Source organism: Scomber scombrus, chromosome 5 (genome assembly GCF_963691925.1).
Source record: "Scomber scombrus chromosome 5, fScoSco1.1, whole genome shotgun sequence".
Taxonomy (NCBI): Eukaryota; Metazoa; Chordata; class Actinopteri; order Scombriformes; family Scombridae; genus Scomber; species Scomber scombrus.
The window spans coordinates 12,595,043-12,611,659 of NC_084974.1; the positions used below are offsets into that span (position 1 = coordinate 12,595,043).

General features: G+C 40.3%; 1 protein-coding gene across 1 annotated transcript in view; it reads right to left on the minus strand.

Annotated features, from left to right (window-relative positions):
* Positions 1–2,368: 2,368 nt before the first annotated feature.
* Positions 2,369–16,617, minus strand: part of limk1a (LIM domain kinase 1a) — a 50,880-nt gene continuing 36,631 nt past the window's right edge. The window contains exons 4-16 of the mRNA XM_062419143.1: positions 10,544–10,653; positions 9,161–9,385; positions 8,735–8,840; positions 8,147–8,358; positions 7,791–7,977; positions 7,476–7,562; positions 5,639–5,770; positions 5,425–5,484; positions 4,941–5,006; positions 4,410–4,578; positions 4,177–4,232; positions 2,955–3,112; positions 2,369–2,614 (exon numbers count right to left, since the gene is read on the minus strand). Of these exons, the coding sequence (XP_062275127.1) occupies positions 2,446–2,614; positions 2,955–3,112; positions 4,177–4,232; positions 4,410–4,578; positions 4,941–5,006; positions 5,425–5,484; positions 5,639–5,770; positions 7,476–7,562; positions 7,791–7,977; positions 8,147–8,358; positions 8,735–8,840; positions 9,161–9,385; positions 10,544–10,653 (1,737 nt within the window). The 3' untranslated portion in view covers positions 2,369–2,445. The remainder of the gene's footprint in view (positions 2,615–2,954; positions 3,113–4,176; positions 4,233–4,409; positions 4,579–4,940; positions 5,007–5,424; positions 5,485–5,638; positions 5,771–7,475; positions 7,563–7,790; positions 7,978–8,146; positions 8,359–8,734; positions 8,841–9,160; positions 9,386–10,543; positions 10,654–16,617) is intronic.

Here is a 16,617-nt window from a genome sequence, read left to right on the forward strand (position 1 = left end):
TCTGTAGGCAGCAAGCAGAGCTGGGACATCACATCCTCTTGGAAGCAAAACTGGATCTCTTTATCTCTTTTAAATTGAACATGATAATAGCGTATATCTAAGAATTTTGAAGACTTTTGTTGAAGTCTTTAAAATTACAATGCAGTAAATATTACCGCAGATGTATGACCAAACAGGCTCCTGCAAAAACTGTATTTAAAATTTTAAAATGAAACATCCATAGAATATTAATCTATTAATATTCACTTATCCTTAAATTTCCAGTTTGCTGTCAAGAGGATGTATTTCCCAGAACCCTTTTTTTAACAGTTGAAAGGCTCTATCAGTGTCTTGCATTCATATATCAACCTGAACCGACATAATAATTTCCTTATCACAAGTAGCCCAAGAGTGGAAATTAAAAAACATGGCTTCAACCAGCCATTTTGGTAATATAGTGCAAATTAAAGTACTCAAATCTATACAAAAAGATTTCAGTGGCTATATATAAAAAAAAAAAATGCTGTGTTTTTTTTCCTCATTTCCTTTTCAAGCTTTCTCTGTTGACTTTTTTGTCTTTCACTCTTTGTTTTCTTATTTAAAATCACAATATTTAGAGACAAAAATAGCTGGGTTTAGAAGCTGAGCAGACCTAGCTAGTACATCATGCAGCTCGTGAAACAACAGAAGAAAAAAAAGTTAAGATTAGAGAAATTTTGGTTAGAAGGTGCAAGAGAGAAATCTGACAGTGGAAGAGATTATTTCTGAGGAGTGTGAGAGCGCATATGTATGCAATGCACGCAGACAGATGTAAAGACAGACATATATATATATATGTTTATATATATATATATATATGTATATACAGTGATATTTACAGCTAGCATTTACATGTAAACAAACAGTGGTCATCCACAAGAGGAGACACAAACATGTGAACAGACAGCTGACATGATGAGGCAGTACCTGAACTACTGTACAGTACATGAGATGAGAGTGAATAGTTAACAGTAGACTGATAGACCTCAAGACTCTTACATCGCTTATAGTATATTAGAGTTGAGATTTAAAATGGGGCATTAACCCCTTTTCAACAATTTGATGTGATTAGATGATCCAGCTATGTGAAAACTCTTTAGAGGATCAATCAAATGTTGAGAAACATACTTTTTCGGATGGAGGAAAACGACAGGATGTAACACTTATTGAGCTGGAACTGAGGGTAGGAGATGTTTTGTGAGTCAATATTCCTCTTTTCTCAAATGCTTAAAACCCCTAACCTGCCACAACAGTGACAAAGTAAAAAAAACCCAAAAAAAACAATTGAACTTTCAGCTGTCTGACTGTAGTCAAACCTTTACTCTCATTAATTTCAACTGGTCGGCCAATAAAAATATGGCAATGTAGCATACGTATACAAAATATGTCTGTATATTTACAATATTTAAAACATTTACAATGTTGCCAGCTATGTACACTGTTATGCTTTCGAATGCATAAGATGCCAAGTCGATGTGGATGAAATATGTTGACAGCTCTTAAAATTGGGAGACAACGTACCAAATGCCTTTATGTGTACCTCAAAGTTAAGTCTGTGCTACACAATAAACGAGGGAGAGGGCCAACGCCAGAGACACAAGCAGGTCAAGTAGTAGATGACCAAATGAGGTCAGAGGGACATTATGAACCAGGATATGACCTGACAGCATTATTTACAGTCATGCACTCTACAGTGAGATATTTATAGCTGGAAAATTCTGCTTGACTTGTTCAAGTGGACAGCAAATTGAGCTTGACCTTTGTGTCCTCTCTAACAGACAGGCCCCCTTCCTTTGGATGTTTCAGAAGTTCAGTTTTGATATCCAAAAAAAGAGCAAAATCAAATCAAACCAAAGTCACACACAGGAACACCTACAAACACGTACTGCACAATGTACTCTGTAGAGGCCCAAAGTGAGGAGGCTGATTTTCTTTATGCCTTGTTTGTTGGACTACTTTATCTACATGAATATACACATTACAGTAAGTATTCTCAGATGCTATGACTGGTGGAAAACCACAAATGCAAATCTACATGATTCAAAGTCATGATTTGAAAGTCTAGTCTGATTGCATACGTTCTGCTTTAGCTTCGGCTGCAGCAGAATCAAGCCATCATAGTTAATGTCTCTTGAATTGATTTTGAATGTGTGTGTGTGTTCATCTCGCACAGGTGGCTTTTCAGATCCACATTTTCCCCGAGTCTACTTGTTAAGCCTGAGCCAGCCTAGGGCCACTGCATCTGCCTGCGACATGGAGGGGTATTTACATGACTCCTCCCTTTACAAAAAGCAACACCAGCCACTGCACTGCAAGAGGCAGGCCGCTGCTTGCCCTGCATGGCCCTTACTGACGACACCCGTTAACACTTTCCAATACCCATGTGGGGTTAACTCTAACTTCCCACTCCTCCTGTCCTGTCCAGCCCTACTCCGGCTGTTCGGGGTGAACGTGCAGGCCGTTCTCGGAGTGCATGATGCTGTGGTTTTCCCAGAAGGTCTTTTGCAGCTGGCTCACTTCAGACACCATCGGCAGACCAATGTCCAAGTGCATCTTCAGGTTCTCCAGCCACTCCTCCAGTTTGGTGAAAGCAGGGCTACGGATTCAAGATGCACAATTTCAGTTAAAATCATTTTTGGATTTATATTTGTTTTTTTGACAAATTATAAGGGGCAGTTTACCCAAAAACAAAATTACATCCACTCAATTGTAATTAAATTCGGATATACTTGATCTGATCTACTTAAAAAGGTAGATCAGTGTATTACTGTGGAAAAGTATCATCATATTTAGTGAGACACATCACTTTAGAGTTTTAAAATTGTATGCTGATGGCACCATAAACAGGTGTCACTGAACATATTATACTGGGTTTTGATTTAGATGAACTGTCCCTTTAGGTAACATTTCAACATGATCTATTGTTGAAGTCTGACCGTTTGTCTGCATCAAGGTCACAGCACACAGCAGCTATGGGGAAGAAGGCAGGGGGACAATCAGGGGGATAGTAATGCTCCAGGAAGCCAGACACGTTCAGTCCGAAGTCCATTGCCCTGGGGAGGTAGTCTGGGTCTGCATTCACCCTGCCAATGATCTGGGGAGGACAAGAAAAGAAAGAAAAACACAAAAAGAGAGAAAGAGAGAGAAGAGGTGAGGATTGAAGTGTCAGAAGTGCCTGTCAGAGCAAACGGGAATTCTGCCCGTCAGCAGCAGAGCCAATCTTCTGAAAACCAGTAAAAACCCTCTGAACTGAAGTTGATCATTCCCGGCAGACCACAACTACCGTTTGCTTGCGTGTCAGCAGCCACATGAAGACATCTTTGCTTTTCTCCTCTCTCTAATCCCTGCACTATTCTCCAACTAATGGTGTCCATCTGGCAAAGTCATATTCTGGGGCTTCTCAGTGAACCAAACTGTTGAGCCCAAATTATGTGGCCCAAAGCTTACCGCACTTTGGGGCTGGATGTTCAGTTGGAAAGTAAATATCTTTTACTTCTCTCAGCTTTGGAAAGCTTCCCCACAAAAATATGGAACTTTGGAGAGGCGAGATTTTTCCTTCTATAATGAAATAGGTATTTAATGAATATTAGGAAGAGGTGAAATAGGCGTTTTTCCTGGAAGACATTTTGAAATGTCACAATAAACAATAAAATTAATGATGGCAAATTTCCGCCTGAATTTAAAGGTCCTGGTATTGTGCATGCTGCCTCACTGTATTTTACTGGAAAATTTGAGCCGTTAATGATTTTAGCAACACCTGTGATTTTCCTGATGTGACAACTAAACATGTCTGCTGTGAAAAGACAGAACAACTGTCAAAAAGGTGGACTTTAGTACATAGAAGTCTGTAGACAAAGGAGAAGTCAAGTTGCTCATAACTCGGTGAGCCAAAACTGTAGCTGAATTTAACAACTACTTTTATTGCTTAGCAATAGCCAAATTCAACATGTAGGGTGAATTTTGAAAGAGTTTTAGGGCTTTAATCTAAAGTGACACATAAAACAACTTTTACAAGCAACAGTCAATCACACTAAGAAGGAAAAAGTCCTCTGTGATTTATAATTTCGGCACATTCACCCCAACAATGACAGTTAAAGCAGTTTTTTGATACACTAGTAAAAACATATATTTATATATTGAGAGTTTAGGGTCACTCACCTCACAGAGCATGATACCGAAAGAAAAGATGTCGACTCTCTCATCGTAGCTCTTGCCTGGAAGAGACAGAACAAAATTAGACTTGTTTATTTTGGCATACAGTTTCAAAAAACTTTTTTTTTAAATGTAGGGAATATGTGTTGACTGTAGTTTTTTTAGGTGGTTTATAAAGGTGTGGAGGGGTATAAATGAATATCTAGATAATGTTGAAAAAAGATTAGGCAAATTCATACCGTGGATCATCTCAGGAGCCATCCAGTAGGGGTTTCCCACCACGGTGTACCTCTTCCTGCGGTCGGGCTTCTTCAGGCCGGACAGTTTGCCCTGCGGCAACTTCTCCTCATGTTTGTCATCAACCATGAGCCGAGCCAGCCCAAAGTCTGCCACCACCACTGTGTTGTCCTAGACAAATAAAATGCGTCATAAAATGTCACTGCTATACTAGAAATATATATAGAGTGATAAAAGCTCCTTTAGGTTGTTTGAAATTCAACTTTAAACCGCGTGTTTCTCTTTAGATGTGAGCTCTACAATGCATACATTTTGTTTTCATATGACACGAGTACAATGCTCTCTCTGTTTCATGAGGGTTAAGCTGGAGGTTTACATTGCACATTACTAAAGGAGTGTGTTTTAAGAAGGTTTAAACAAAGCTCTTCTTTGTTTGTGTGTCTGACCGAACAGATTCACTCTGTTGAATCCTCAAATAAAACAAACTAAATATGTGCATGATCACACAGCTATATGAATACACAAGCTCTTACCTCTCGGACTAAACAGTTGTGTGAGTTCAGGTCCCGGTGGATTATGTTCATGGAATGCAGGTACGACTGAATGACAGATAGATAAGGAAAGAAAAAGAAGCGTTAAAAATAGCAGGTTATAGTGGTAATCTAAAACGAAAGAACAATCCTGCATTGTTTCATCTGAAGTAGCTAGTATTGTGTACAGACAGTAATCCAGTCAAGCATGATATTCATCATTGTGCTCTTATCATGGGAAAACACTGAGGAATACACGGTATAATCCTGAAGGAATTCATGCCGTAATTTCCGTAGAGTGGGATTGAAAAGATTGTACAGAGAAGTGTTGTAGCTCACTAGCATGGCCACTAGAGGGAGCTGGCACCATAATTCAACCTTCCTTAACTGCTGCACTTATCAGGTGATACACCGCCCCTCTGAAGGTGTAATTGCTTTTGATAACTAACTACTACAATCACATACACTTTTCTATCTTTGAACTCACCATCCCAGCAGCTATGTCGTTGGCAAAACTGACCCTCTGGTTCCAGGGATAGTTGCTGTCCTGTTAGCAAAAATGAACAACTAAATGTCAGTGTCTTCAGTGGCAAAGATGTTGATGCAGATTAATCTGTAATTCTTACAAAGAACTTAAAACTGGAAATCTACAAAGACCAAATCATTTCCTCCATTACCCCATACATTACACACTCTCTCACCATTTTCTTGATGATCTCCCTCAAGGTGCCACCCTTGATGTACTCTGCGATGAAGTTGAGTCTTTTGTCCTTGTAGAGGACTCCAATGAACTTGAGCACGTTGGGGTGATCCAGGCAACGCATCACCTTCACCTGAGGAAACAATATCACATATTTTTACACCTCAACCTTTAAAGAAATGATTTTTCTGATGGAATTATTAATGTAAATGAATTTCAGGACATCTGTTTAAATCCATTCTGTGTGTCAAAAGGTTCGCAGTCAGTCCAAGTTTTCCAGGCAGAGTTACTAAATTACTTGTTCGTTTGGTTTTTGAGCTACCCTTCTTGACCAGATTTGAAAGAACTCATCAAAAAATTAAGAAATGCTGTGCTTTGAATAATAATTTGTGGTTGAAATATTTTTAAAAATCTATTTCCCTCTTCTTCCTTGTTTAAAAGTCCAGAATCTATGAATATGTAAATATTTTTTCATTTCAAAGGTTTAATTGCTGCATACAAGTTGTCTCCTACTTCCATTCTGTGTTTGTGCACTGGAGGCTTGGAGTTTCCTCATCACACTGGACCATGACTGACTTCCGAACTAGATATGGTGTCACAAATCCTTCTCGTAAGTACATGCCTTAAGCTGAGATTTATCATGAGCACAGAGAAACTTTCCCTCTTCAGAAGATGAAAAACTCTGCACATACATCACTCTGCACAGTGCAGTTCATCCAAGCGAAGTGGTAACAAGCAAAACACATTTTTGACTGGAGGGGGACTTTACAAGGAAGTTTCCCGCATAGCTGCTGTTCACAGCACAACACTGACACCTCATAAAACACCTCCCGCCCTGAAGTTTGGACGGTGGAGAGAGATGAGGAGATAGGTTGTCATCACACACACAAAAACCTGAAATATTCACAAACCAAAGTCTCATGATATCTTTGGCTTTCCTCATCTTCACTAGAGAGGCTGTGAAGGTAACAAGAGATATGTGTAAATGTGTAATGTGGGACGACCTACACACAAACAGGCAGCAGGGGTAGTAATCATTCTCATTATGATTGGGGGGGGGGGGTTGTTTTATAACCTCTTTATTTCACCCAGTCATCTTCTACACTGATTACAAAGCAAAGACTCTCGTAACCTAATAAAACTAAACCACACACATACACATAGAGCCACGCAGGAACAATTATCCTGCGTTTCAGACATCTCAATTAAAAGGCTTTTAATTGGATGAGTGAGTCTAAGATACTGATATCAAACAGCTGATGTTCCGGGTATCCACCACAAAGCAAAGAAAGAACCTAGGAGTCATTCAGACCACTTAACCTTAACAAGTCCTCTAAAGTAAAGTAAATCCTACTCAGTAAATCCTACTCATTCATCATTTGTGAGAGAAAAGTCTATACTAACACTCACTTTTGTCCTTTTACTTTAATTTATTCAGGCGAGAGAACTCTTCCTTTTTTTTATTCAGCTGTGCTCTACATTCACAAAGAGGAGCTGCTAATTTTAACCACAATCTCAGCTTCTGGTCATTTTACCTCCACAGCCCATATTTTGTCAGCTGGTCCTGGATTTCAAACCTCCAACTTTTTAACAACAAAACCTGCTTCACTGACTTTAAGGATGCTCTCATTAAAGACTCGAATGGGCTTTTAATTACAATATCTGACTAAAATTATGCCAGTATGCAAGGAAATGATTTCTGAACATATTGATTATTTTATGATCTGAGGTCAGGGCTTATTGATTTTAGATGTGTGTTTAGGTAAACAGTTGACTCTGCCTAACTGTCAATCTTACACTTCTAAATGGAAGAACTGGGATCATCCTCCTCCACTCACCTCTTTCAGGAATGTTCTCTGCGTCTCATCATCAAAGCGAATCAACTCCTTCATCACCATCACCTCCCCTGTCTCCCTATGGGTCACCTACAACAAGACACAACGAGTCAAGTTGAGCAACAAGCTGGAAAACATTATTGTGAAGCAATTTTAATCATAATGTGTGAAATTTTCACTCCACCTACTGAATGTCAGCATTGGTCAAGGATGTGTTTAAACCAGTCCTGCCTCTCCCCGCCTTTCTGACTTATCTCAATGCTGCCATCTAGTGGACATGGTAAGTATGACCATTAAGCTCGCTAGGCTCAAATGTACCTTGATGGCTTGTCCGAAGCAGCCCTTCCCCAGCACCTCTCCGTGGATTAGATCAGACGGGCGGAAGATGCGGTGCGTCCGATTTGAGACAACGCGGAGTGACTCGGAGCGATTAATGTCCTTCCTCTGTGAGATGGGTGACGCTGCGTTGCTGGAGCCTGGTGACTTATCAATGCTGTAGCTCCGCCTGCAGGGTGAGAAGGGAGATGGAGAAGGAGAAGAGAAGGAGGGAAAACAATTGAAGGAATGAAGACAAGGAGGAGGTTGGTTGGAAGCTAAAATAACTTCTATTTTTCATTAATTAGAAACACCATGTTCAGGTATTAACACAACTACCAGCTCTAAAAATTTCTTACGTGATGATACGGGACCTCAGGCTGTTGATGTCGTGGTTTGGGGGCTGGGTGATGGGCAGGATGGGGCTGGGGCCCCCAGACAGAGGGGAGGACATAGGGCCGTCCACCTGCTCTTCGGCCCCTGAGGAGCCTCCCTCCTGCCCCTGACTGTGAGGGTCATGCTCGATGGTGAGTTGGAGCAGCCGACTCGTCTCCTGAATCAGCAAGTCGATCTAGAGAGACAGAAGGAGTTCAGTCTAAATTTGGAACAGCAGAGATAACTGTGGGACACAGTTCTGCAATAAGTTAAGTTTAAGATGTCCAGCCTTCACATCCCATGGCCTAAAAGTTGACTGATGACTGTTTATTTATCTGGAGAATTATATAGGAAGACAAAGTACCCCAAAGAGAATAAAACTGGTCTGTATACGATGTCCATTTAAAACAAATAAAAGCAAAACATTACATATTTTTTGAAGTAGGAAAGAGATAAATAGTGTTATGTTTCCTTCCTTAACTAGAGGAAATTTTAATAAATCATAGTTTTGATTTACAGATTTCCAGTGTAATATTTCAATAACAATGTGTTTGGGACTGTGTGGTGAATACCTCATCCAGAGGGACGTTATGAATTGGAGTCCCGTTGATTTCCAGGATCCTGTCTCCAACATGGATGGAATTTTTCACATCTGGACTGATGCAGTCTTCGTCCACTCTGCATAGGGAGGAATAATAAAGCAGTTGCGGAAAATGAAAGAGGACTCTTCAAACACGTTTTTTGTTGAACATATTCATTTCTACTCAGACCTAGAATCTGATACAGTCTCAGCTCATTTGAATAACAGTGGCCTCCATTTCCTTTTCCTTCTGTTGTATCATACATTTTAAATGAATCTCATCCATCACCGTTCATTGTGTGTCCTCCATCATTTACTGATCTATTTTAGTGCTGCAACTGTTCTCTTGCCCTTTCATTCTCTTTGCTCTATTGTTCACATACTCTTTTTCCACACAGACATGTATAAATGGACTCACTGGGAGACTCTGACAGTGGGTCCATGTTCGGGGCTGTAGCCGTTGATCGGGCTGAGTGGCTGGTCGATGGCCACAGAGAAACCCCGACCTCTGTGTCCGTTGTTTCCCTCGGCGGAGGCGGGGATTGACACCAGCGTGACCGTGTGAGGGATACGCGAGCATGGTGAGCATGGCGAGTCCGGCAACGACACCGGGGTGACAATGGTCTGGTAGTAACATTGACCACTGGAGCCAGAGGGGAAGAAGAGAAAAAGGAAGGAGATGATGAGGGAAGGAAGGAAAAGGGAGAAAAATGGAAATCCTCGTGAGGTTACTGACTATGAAACAGCCCATGTAATCATACAGGGAACAAGTTCTCATTAAAGCAGCTTTTACAGAATCACATGTTGTTGACGAGATGTTGCTTCAGCTCGTTTTAGGAAAACACAGTGAGGTCATTGTTCAGATTTGAAGGTCAGCACGACCTCTGATGACTCTGTTTCATAAGTTTGTCTTACAAACAAGACTATTTCCCCCAAACCTGAAGAATGACAGGAATCTAAAGAGGAGTCATAAAATAACTATGAAGTCAAAACTAACACAGATTTTCAATTTAAATGACCCTCTTTATACAGCTCACACAGCCCAAATTACTCTCTAATTTAGACTTCACCTCTTCGACACCAGCCATTTCTGTAATTGGTGATTTTCGTTCTGTCTGCTGCCCGAGACAACCCAGTCTTGCATCATGTAAATCTCTCAATAACTGTAATGATCTGACTCAATCACACAGTCAGGCTCCACTTCCACTCAGAGAAGAGGACAAAGCCTGTTCTGTCTGTATGGATCTCTGTGTACTGCAGCGTGTTTCACACTGAACACTGTTTTTTAAAGCCCGAGGCCTATGACAGTCAGAATAACACAAGTAACACAAGTGAAGATCATCCTGAAACTGAAGCAGATACACAACATGACCTGTAAGAAACTCACAATCTGATGTTCATACTGTTCCTGATTTGAATCTGGAGATTTACTGCTAACGAGTTTGTTTCAGTGCTGATATCTTGAGTGATTTACTAAAATTTACTCAACTTCCACTTTGAGTACATTTTCAAAGCATTCAGTGCGTGTTTTGTCTGTCATCACACTGTAAGCTTAGATATTTGTGGTAAAACTGCAGTTCTGATACATTTGCATTTCAAAAGATATTTAAATTGGTTTGGCTTGCAGAAATAGAGAGAATTAAAAAAGAAAACTAAAACAAGTAATAGTTGGGTAACACAGCAACTCATTTCATTATATAGAGGTTGCTAGAATGAAAACTGGACCAAACGCTGTCTGATTTGATTTTGACTGACTTTAATATTTCTATGATGTTTTTTTTTTTAGGTGCTTGAGGCTCACCAGTAGAGTTTGGATCTCTCCACCAGAGCGTATGTGTCTCCATCACCGATGAACGCCCTGCAGTTCAGGCAGGTGAAGCATTCTGGGTGATATTTCTGTTCCCCTGCGACCTGCCAGACAAAGAAACAATGACACAATTAAATCAACATTCTGCCTTTTGCTTCATAAAACTTACATGTAAACAGCATGAATAAATAATAAATAGCTATGATTTATAGTGTTCTGTACAAAGAAAACACTCAAGGGTATTTACAGCAGTTTTGTGACGAGACCGGAGCAACAAGCAACATGAGGCTTTATTAACTGGACTGAGAAGTAGGGCGAGCTCTGGTCACTGACAGTACAATCTGGGAAATTGGGTTTGCTGCTGCCAGATCTCCTCCAGAGCTTAGGGCAGTTTTGCAAACAAGAGAGGGAATTGAGTTACAGCCAAAAAAAAACCCCAAACAGAACATGCAATGACCAGATTAATCAGGCCGCCTGGCAGATCTGGGGATGCTGCTCCCGCTGGAGACTTGAGCTGTTAAAATGATAAAATAAATCCAGAAGAATGAAAACACTGACTGTGCATCATATATTCTGTAAACCTCCCACTTTTACTGCTGCTCATTAACTCTGTGTCCTTGCTTATTGTGAAATTGATTAACACCTACGCATACCAATATCGACCCCTTTTAACACCTTCAGGTAATTTTGCGCCGGTCGATGCAAACGGCCCACCCACTCGAATACCTAACGACTGCTACAGTATGATTAAACATGAGCTACGATGCTAAACGCTAAAAGTCGGGTCCACCAGAGCTGTTTGCTCCCCAGAGGCTGGGCTTGTGGTTTCATTTTGGGCTTTGAGTGGCAGAACATTTTGGAGGGAGTGGGCCTCCTGACAGCACTTTTCAACTGCAGCGATCTGCAATTCTAATTCAGTATATCAAGACTAAGGAGGGGCACTGTATGAAGGAGTGCTGAACAAAGAATAATTAAATGACTAGACAGTAAAAAACAAATAAATTGGGAATTTTGTATTGTTTAGTCCCATTATTTAAAGATAAAACGCAAATATTAGCATATTAATTCTTTAAAAATGATCATTTAGAGGATATTATAATATGGGATTTAAAGAAATGTTCTAGATTATAAAAGTTTGACTAATTCTTATTTGTAAAAAAGCTAATATCAAACCAGCATCACTAAAAAGCATTATATGGACCCATGGATGCAGACTTGGCCTCAGATGTGAGCTGCAGTCATGGAAAACTAAATCAGAACAACTACTCGCCCTGAAAGAGAAACATTACTTCTAAATCGCCAATAAAACTGAAACAAAATGGGAAAAACAGAGACAAAAAGGCAGAAAATGTGCAGTTCAAAGAATCAATAAAATCATTGTCTATAGCCATATGTCTGCCACCCCACCCTCCTGGGAGAGCACCACTGAAACCACGAACGCACACAAACAGATAAACACATGCAGACGAGGGCCCTCAAGCTGCAAGGAAGAAGACACCGTGCAAGCACTGTAATTAATTAACAGCTTTTTTAAGTAATTCATCTGAGCAGCTCCTTCTAGCGAAATACCATCACTTGGCTAGATCCTGACTTATTTGTATATTTGGAGAAAGATTTCCCATTTTTTTGAGAGAGACAACAAATAAAAGATAAAAGACACAGAAAAGTCAACTTCAGCTGCACATGTTGTTTAGTGGTTGTTGCAGAGAGACTGAGAGAGAACGAGAAGCGGAAACAGAGATATAATGGCTTTATAATGGACGAGGGAACAAGGCAGCCGTAGGCCTTATTTGACCGACTTAATTGATTTAATTGTCCTCCATGAAGCCTGATAAAAAGGAGAAATAAACAACAATTGTCAGACATTGGCAGGAGAAATAGTGAATGTAAACGTATCACATTACAAAATGTAAGAAAGGGAGATGAGTAAAGATAATCTAAGGACTTGATTGAAGTGAGATTTAACATTATTGAGGGACTGAAATATCTTTCTTTAAAGGTAAATACAACTATGTTATCATGGCTTTAGTAGATTTGTTCTGGCTTAGGTGTCGCCCTACAAATGGGAAAAGACAGGAAACGGGGACAGCTGGACGGAGATGAAAAGGGTGTGTCTGCTCTGCCATTTGCTTGCCATGCAGGCATGACACACACACACACACACACACACACACACACACACACACACACACACACACACACACACACACACACACACACACACACACACACACACACACACACACACACACACACACACACCCTCTATAAAACCACATCAGACAGACAGCAGCTGCTATCCTCAGATCCAGGACAGGCATCCACCCTGTAGTGTACTGTAGATACAAAGGCAGATAATAGCAGTTGAAAGAAATACAGGGAGAAAAGAGGGAAGTGTTGTCCAATTTATAAATTCATTGTCACTCATTGTTGTATTAAACCATGTGACTGCCTGAGTAACAGATTCAAGAAACATCACATGTATTAACACACCACTGGTTCCACTTTGTGTGTATTTCTCTGTATTAGCTCATCATGCTCTTTGAGTTTGTGACCGCGTGTTAGCCGTCATGTAGTCTTGTGGCGTCTTCCAGTGACAACAAACCATGCTGTGTAGCTCTCCGAGGGGGAAGGGTGAGCAGGTCGATCGGGGTGCAGGAGTAACCGGGTGAAGTTGCGGAAAAATGCTCTGTTGCCACTGGAGACGGGGCTCTGGGGCACATATTTACCTTGACTTATGTGAGGGAGTAAAATGCCGCCCGTTTATGAGGTAACTGATGGAAATGTAGTTCAAGAAGAGACAACCTCCAACGTTTTGTGTTTGTGAAACCTTAAAGTAAAGTTCACTATTCTGCTACTCATCGGCCCTCGTAGCTAGTATATGTGCAAGGTTGTTTTTTTAATAGGCTAAATCACTAAATTTGTGTGTATAATTCTTCCTAAGTTCTTAGTTGCTGTAGATAACTAGTTTTAAATGACTTATTTACTAAACTGAATTACACCATTGAAACCTAATTAATGTGTTCTCTATTAAAAACTTCAGTAATGTGTTGCTAGGAGACGTCTATAGCACCATCCAACAGAAAGCAATCAACTCTGCTAACAGGAAGTAGCATCTTAAATATCTGCCAAAAATATAATAGGGGCCAAATTATGTTTAACTTAACCGTTGTATCCAAATGTAGGTATTACTTAAGTTTTATATGCATACATGGAGAAAAATTTATGTTTCAGAGTTAGTTGTACTCTGTTTCGTCACTTGGTTAAGTTAGCTATGCAGTAGTCGGGTTGTGGCTGGGTGTAAACATCTCGTAACAACTAACCTCTACATAAGAACTGTATTTTGTGGTGCAACCAGTTTCAATTGGGTCATGAGTAACTCTCTAGTAAGTAAACACTTGTGTTGGCAAAGTTTGAAACGTAATAGTTGATGCAAACGACTCCTGAAAAGGTAAGACCATGAATTACAAGAAAATGATCGCAAAGCTTAAATAAAAGGATAAAAATAAACATTATGTCAGTATGTTTTCTTTGTTTCCATACTCTTGACCAGCAGGAAAGGAACCCCTGTCTTAATCTTTGGTCTGGATGGTGACAACAGTGATGGCGGGATTGTTAAACTTTAGACTGCTGTTGTCTGGTAGTGGGACAAGTAAAGAGAAACTGCACTGATTGATTTAAATCACTGATTGATCAGGCTGAACAGGCACACAGACTCTGACATTTAACATGCTCGATCCAACAAAGAACAAATGAAGCTAACGGTGCTTGATGTAGCAGCCACAGACGCTGCTTGCTTGATGTGTTCAGACCCTTTATTTGTTTTTAAATGATTTATAAGTGTGATGTTAAGTTAACTGTGGAATGTGAACAGACACTTTTAAGCTATTTGGAGGAATTTATGACGGTCTAATACTCTTGGCGAAACTAAACAGCTAGGAACATGTTGTTATTAAGTCAGGGCCTCTTTGACATCTTCAGGCTATCAATCACCTGTGTTGACGTTTCCTGAGTGGTCTGGGTGATCACTTATCTGGACGTAGTAATTAGTTTACAACTAAAGTCAAATGTTAATGATTTGAGTTGAAAACTGTGGAAGTGACAAACACTCATGGGTTAAGTGATAACTCAAAAGGAACATTTAAATTTCTACTTTTAATTTGCTCTTATGATTTGTTTTAGGTTTTAATTTTAGTACCTATTTTGCCCACACAACATTAATCATTTTCTACTCATTTCATTTTCCAATTTCCTCACATCATTTCCCATTTGTGTTGTTGATTATATTCGGTAATGAGATGAGTTAAAATGTGTAGGTGCATGTCAAGAATTAGTAATAAATAAAGAAAGAGCAATCAGAACAGTAAATACCAACTGCCTACTAATAAAAAGAAAGACAGAAACTATTCGTGGCTTCTGTCACCTCTGGAGGAGGAGGTAAATTCTTGAGATTATTAGATTTTTATCTATACTGTCTTTCATCTAAACCTAGGAAAGTTAACTACTTATCAGCTCTTGTGGGATAGCTGTAATATGCCGCACTATGCATTACGTTTGAATGAGGATGAAAATGTCTGTGTGTATTTATATGCAGGAGGACCTAATCATGGACTTATCTCTTTAGGCCTTCAAGTCTTACGTAAATACCACTCACTCAGACCCTGTGACTTCACTCAGCTCTGGCTAAATGTGGAGAAATGACCTCATATCAACAATGCAGAAAGGTGCTTCTGATTGGCCTCAGCAAATTATAGAGATCTGTCTCTGCTTAACCTCCTGTTTGACGCAATGGTCTACACTATGAGTCTCCTTCATTGCCTAAACTCAAAAACAGAGTTCATATGTGACTGAGCTCCCAGAATCAACACACAGGTGAAGAAATGTGTTTTTAAAATGACCTCATGCTGGATGTTTTGAAGCAATAGTAAAAACAGCACGTGCATTAGGTTCCTGATACTCCCCAAAGTGAGAGCTACAACAACTGGGTCAAATTCCAAAAAAATGTGTCAAAAAGGTTTTCACAAAGCTGAAATAAATGTGATCAAGATGTGCTACACCACAGAAATCAATGCTGTTTGAGTAGAAGTAAAAGCAAAGGAAGGTGTGTGATCCCCCTCATTGACTTTCAAGCTACAGTAGAGCTACATGATTACAGCAAATACAATTACACTGAAAGCCTGAGAGAGAAGACAGAAGACCACATTGATGCTCTCTGAATGGAAACCCCCTTCTGCCACAAACAGTACAGTACCACAGCAAACACAGGCCTCGGCTTTACAAATGCTGTTCATGCATTCAGCCTCTTCCTTTCTTTCTGAAGATAAATGAAGAAACTGTTTCAAGTGAGGCCTGCGTGAACAGTAGGTGGTAAATAAAAATAACACAGTGCAATGACACGGATATTAAACATGACAATTGCAAGAATGCAGCCGGACGAAACCTACTTTTATCTGAGGAAGAATGCTCTAAAAATAGCAGGCATGCAATGGCTCATCAGTTTTTCATGACATGAAAAAAAAAAAAAAGATAAGAAGAAACCGGCGCGGCTCATCAAAAAAAAAAAGAAGAGGAGCAGATCTGTAATTAGAAAGCAATACGCTGACCCAGTTTAACATGACACACAAAACACAGCGGCGTACAGTATCATTCTTCAGATTCAATTTAAAAGAGATGAAAGATGGAAAGAATCCATACAGCAGCAACCACTTGAGACTGTCTGCGTCCCTGCCTCCTTGCCGGCTCACGGATGACTGATTATCACCCATAAGACACCCAGTAACCCACAGCAGCGGCAGTGAACAGCCTCACCTTCTTGTCCCTTTTCCACAGCCTGAGACAGCAGAAGCTCCAGAAAAACAAGTCTCCCACCATGTCAGCGAGAGCCGGCTTCTCTCTCTGCTGTTTTCTAGTTCATTCTACTGAGGCAGGCGATTTCCCTGCTGTCACAACAAAACACTGGCAGCGGCCAAGCCGGGCAGAGAGACAGAGCTGCCAGAGGAGGGAGGGAAGAGAGAGGGAGGGAGCAGCCCACGCCTTTGCAGCTGAGCTCATCTCTGAATCAATGTCAG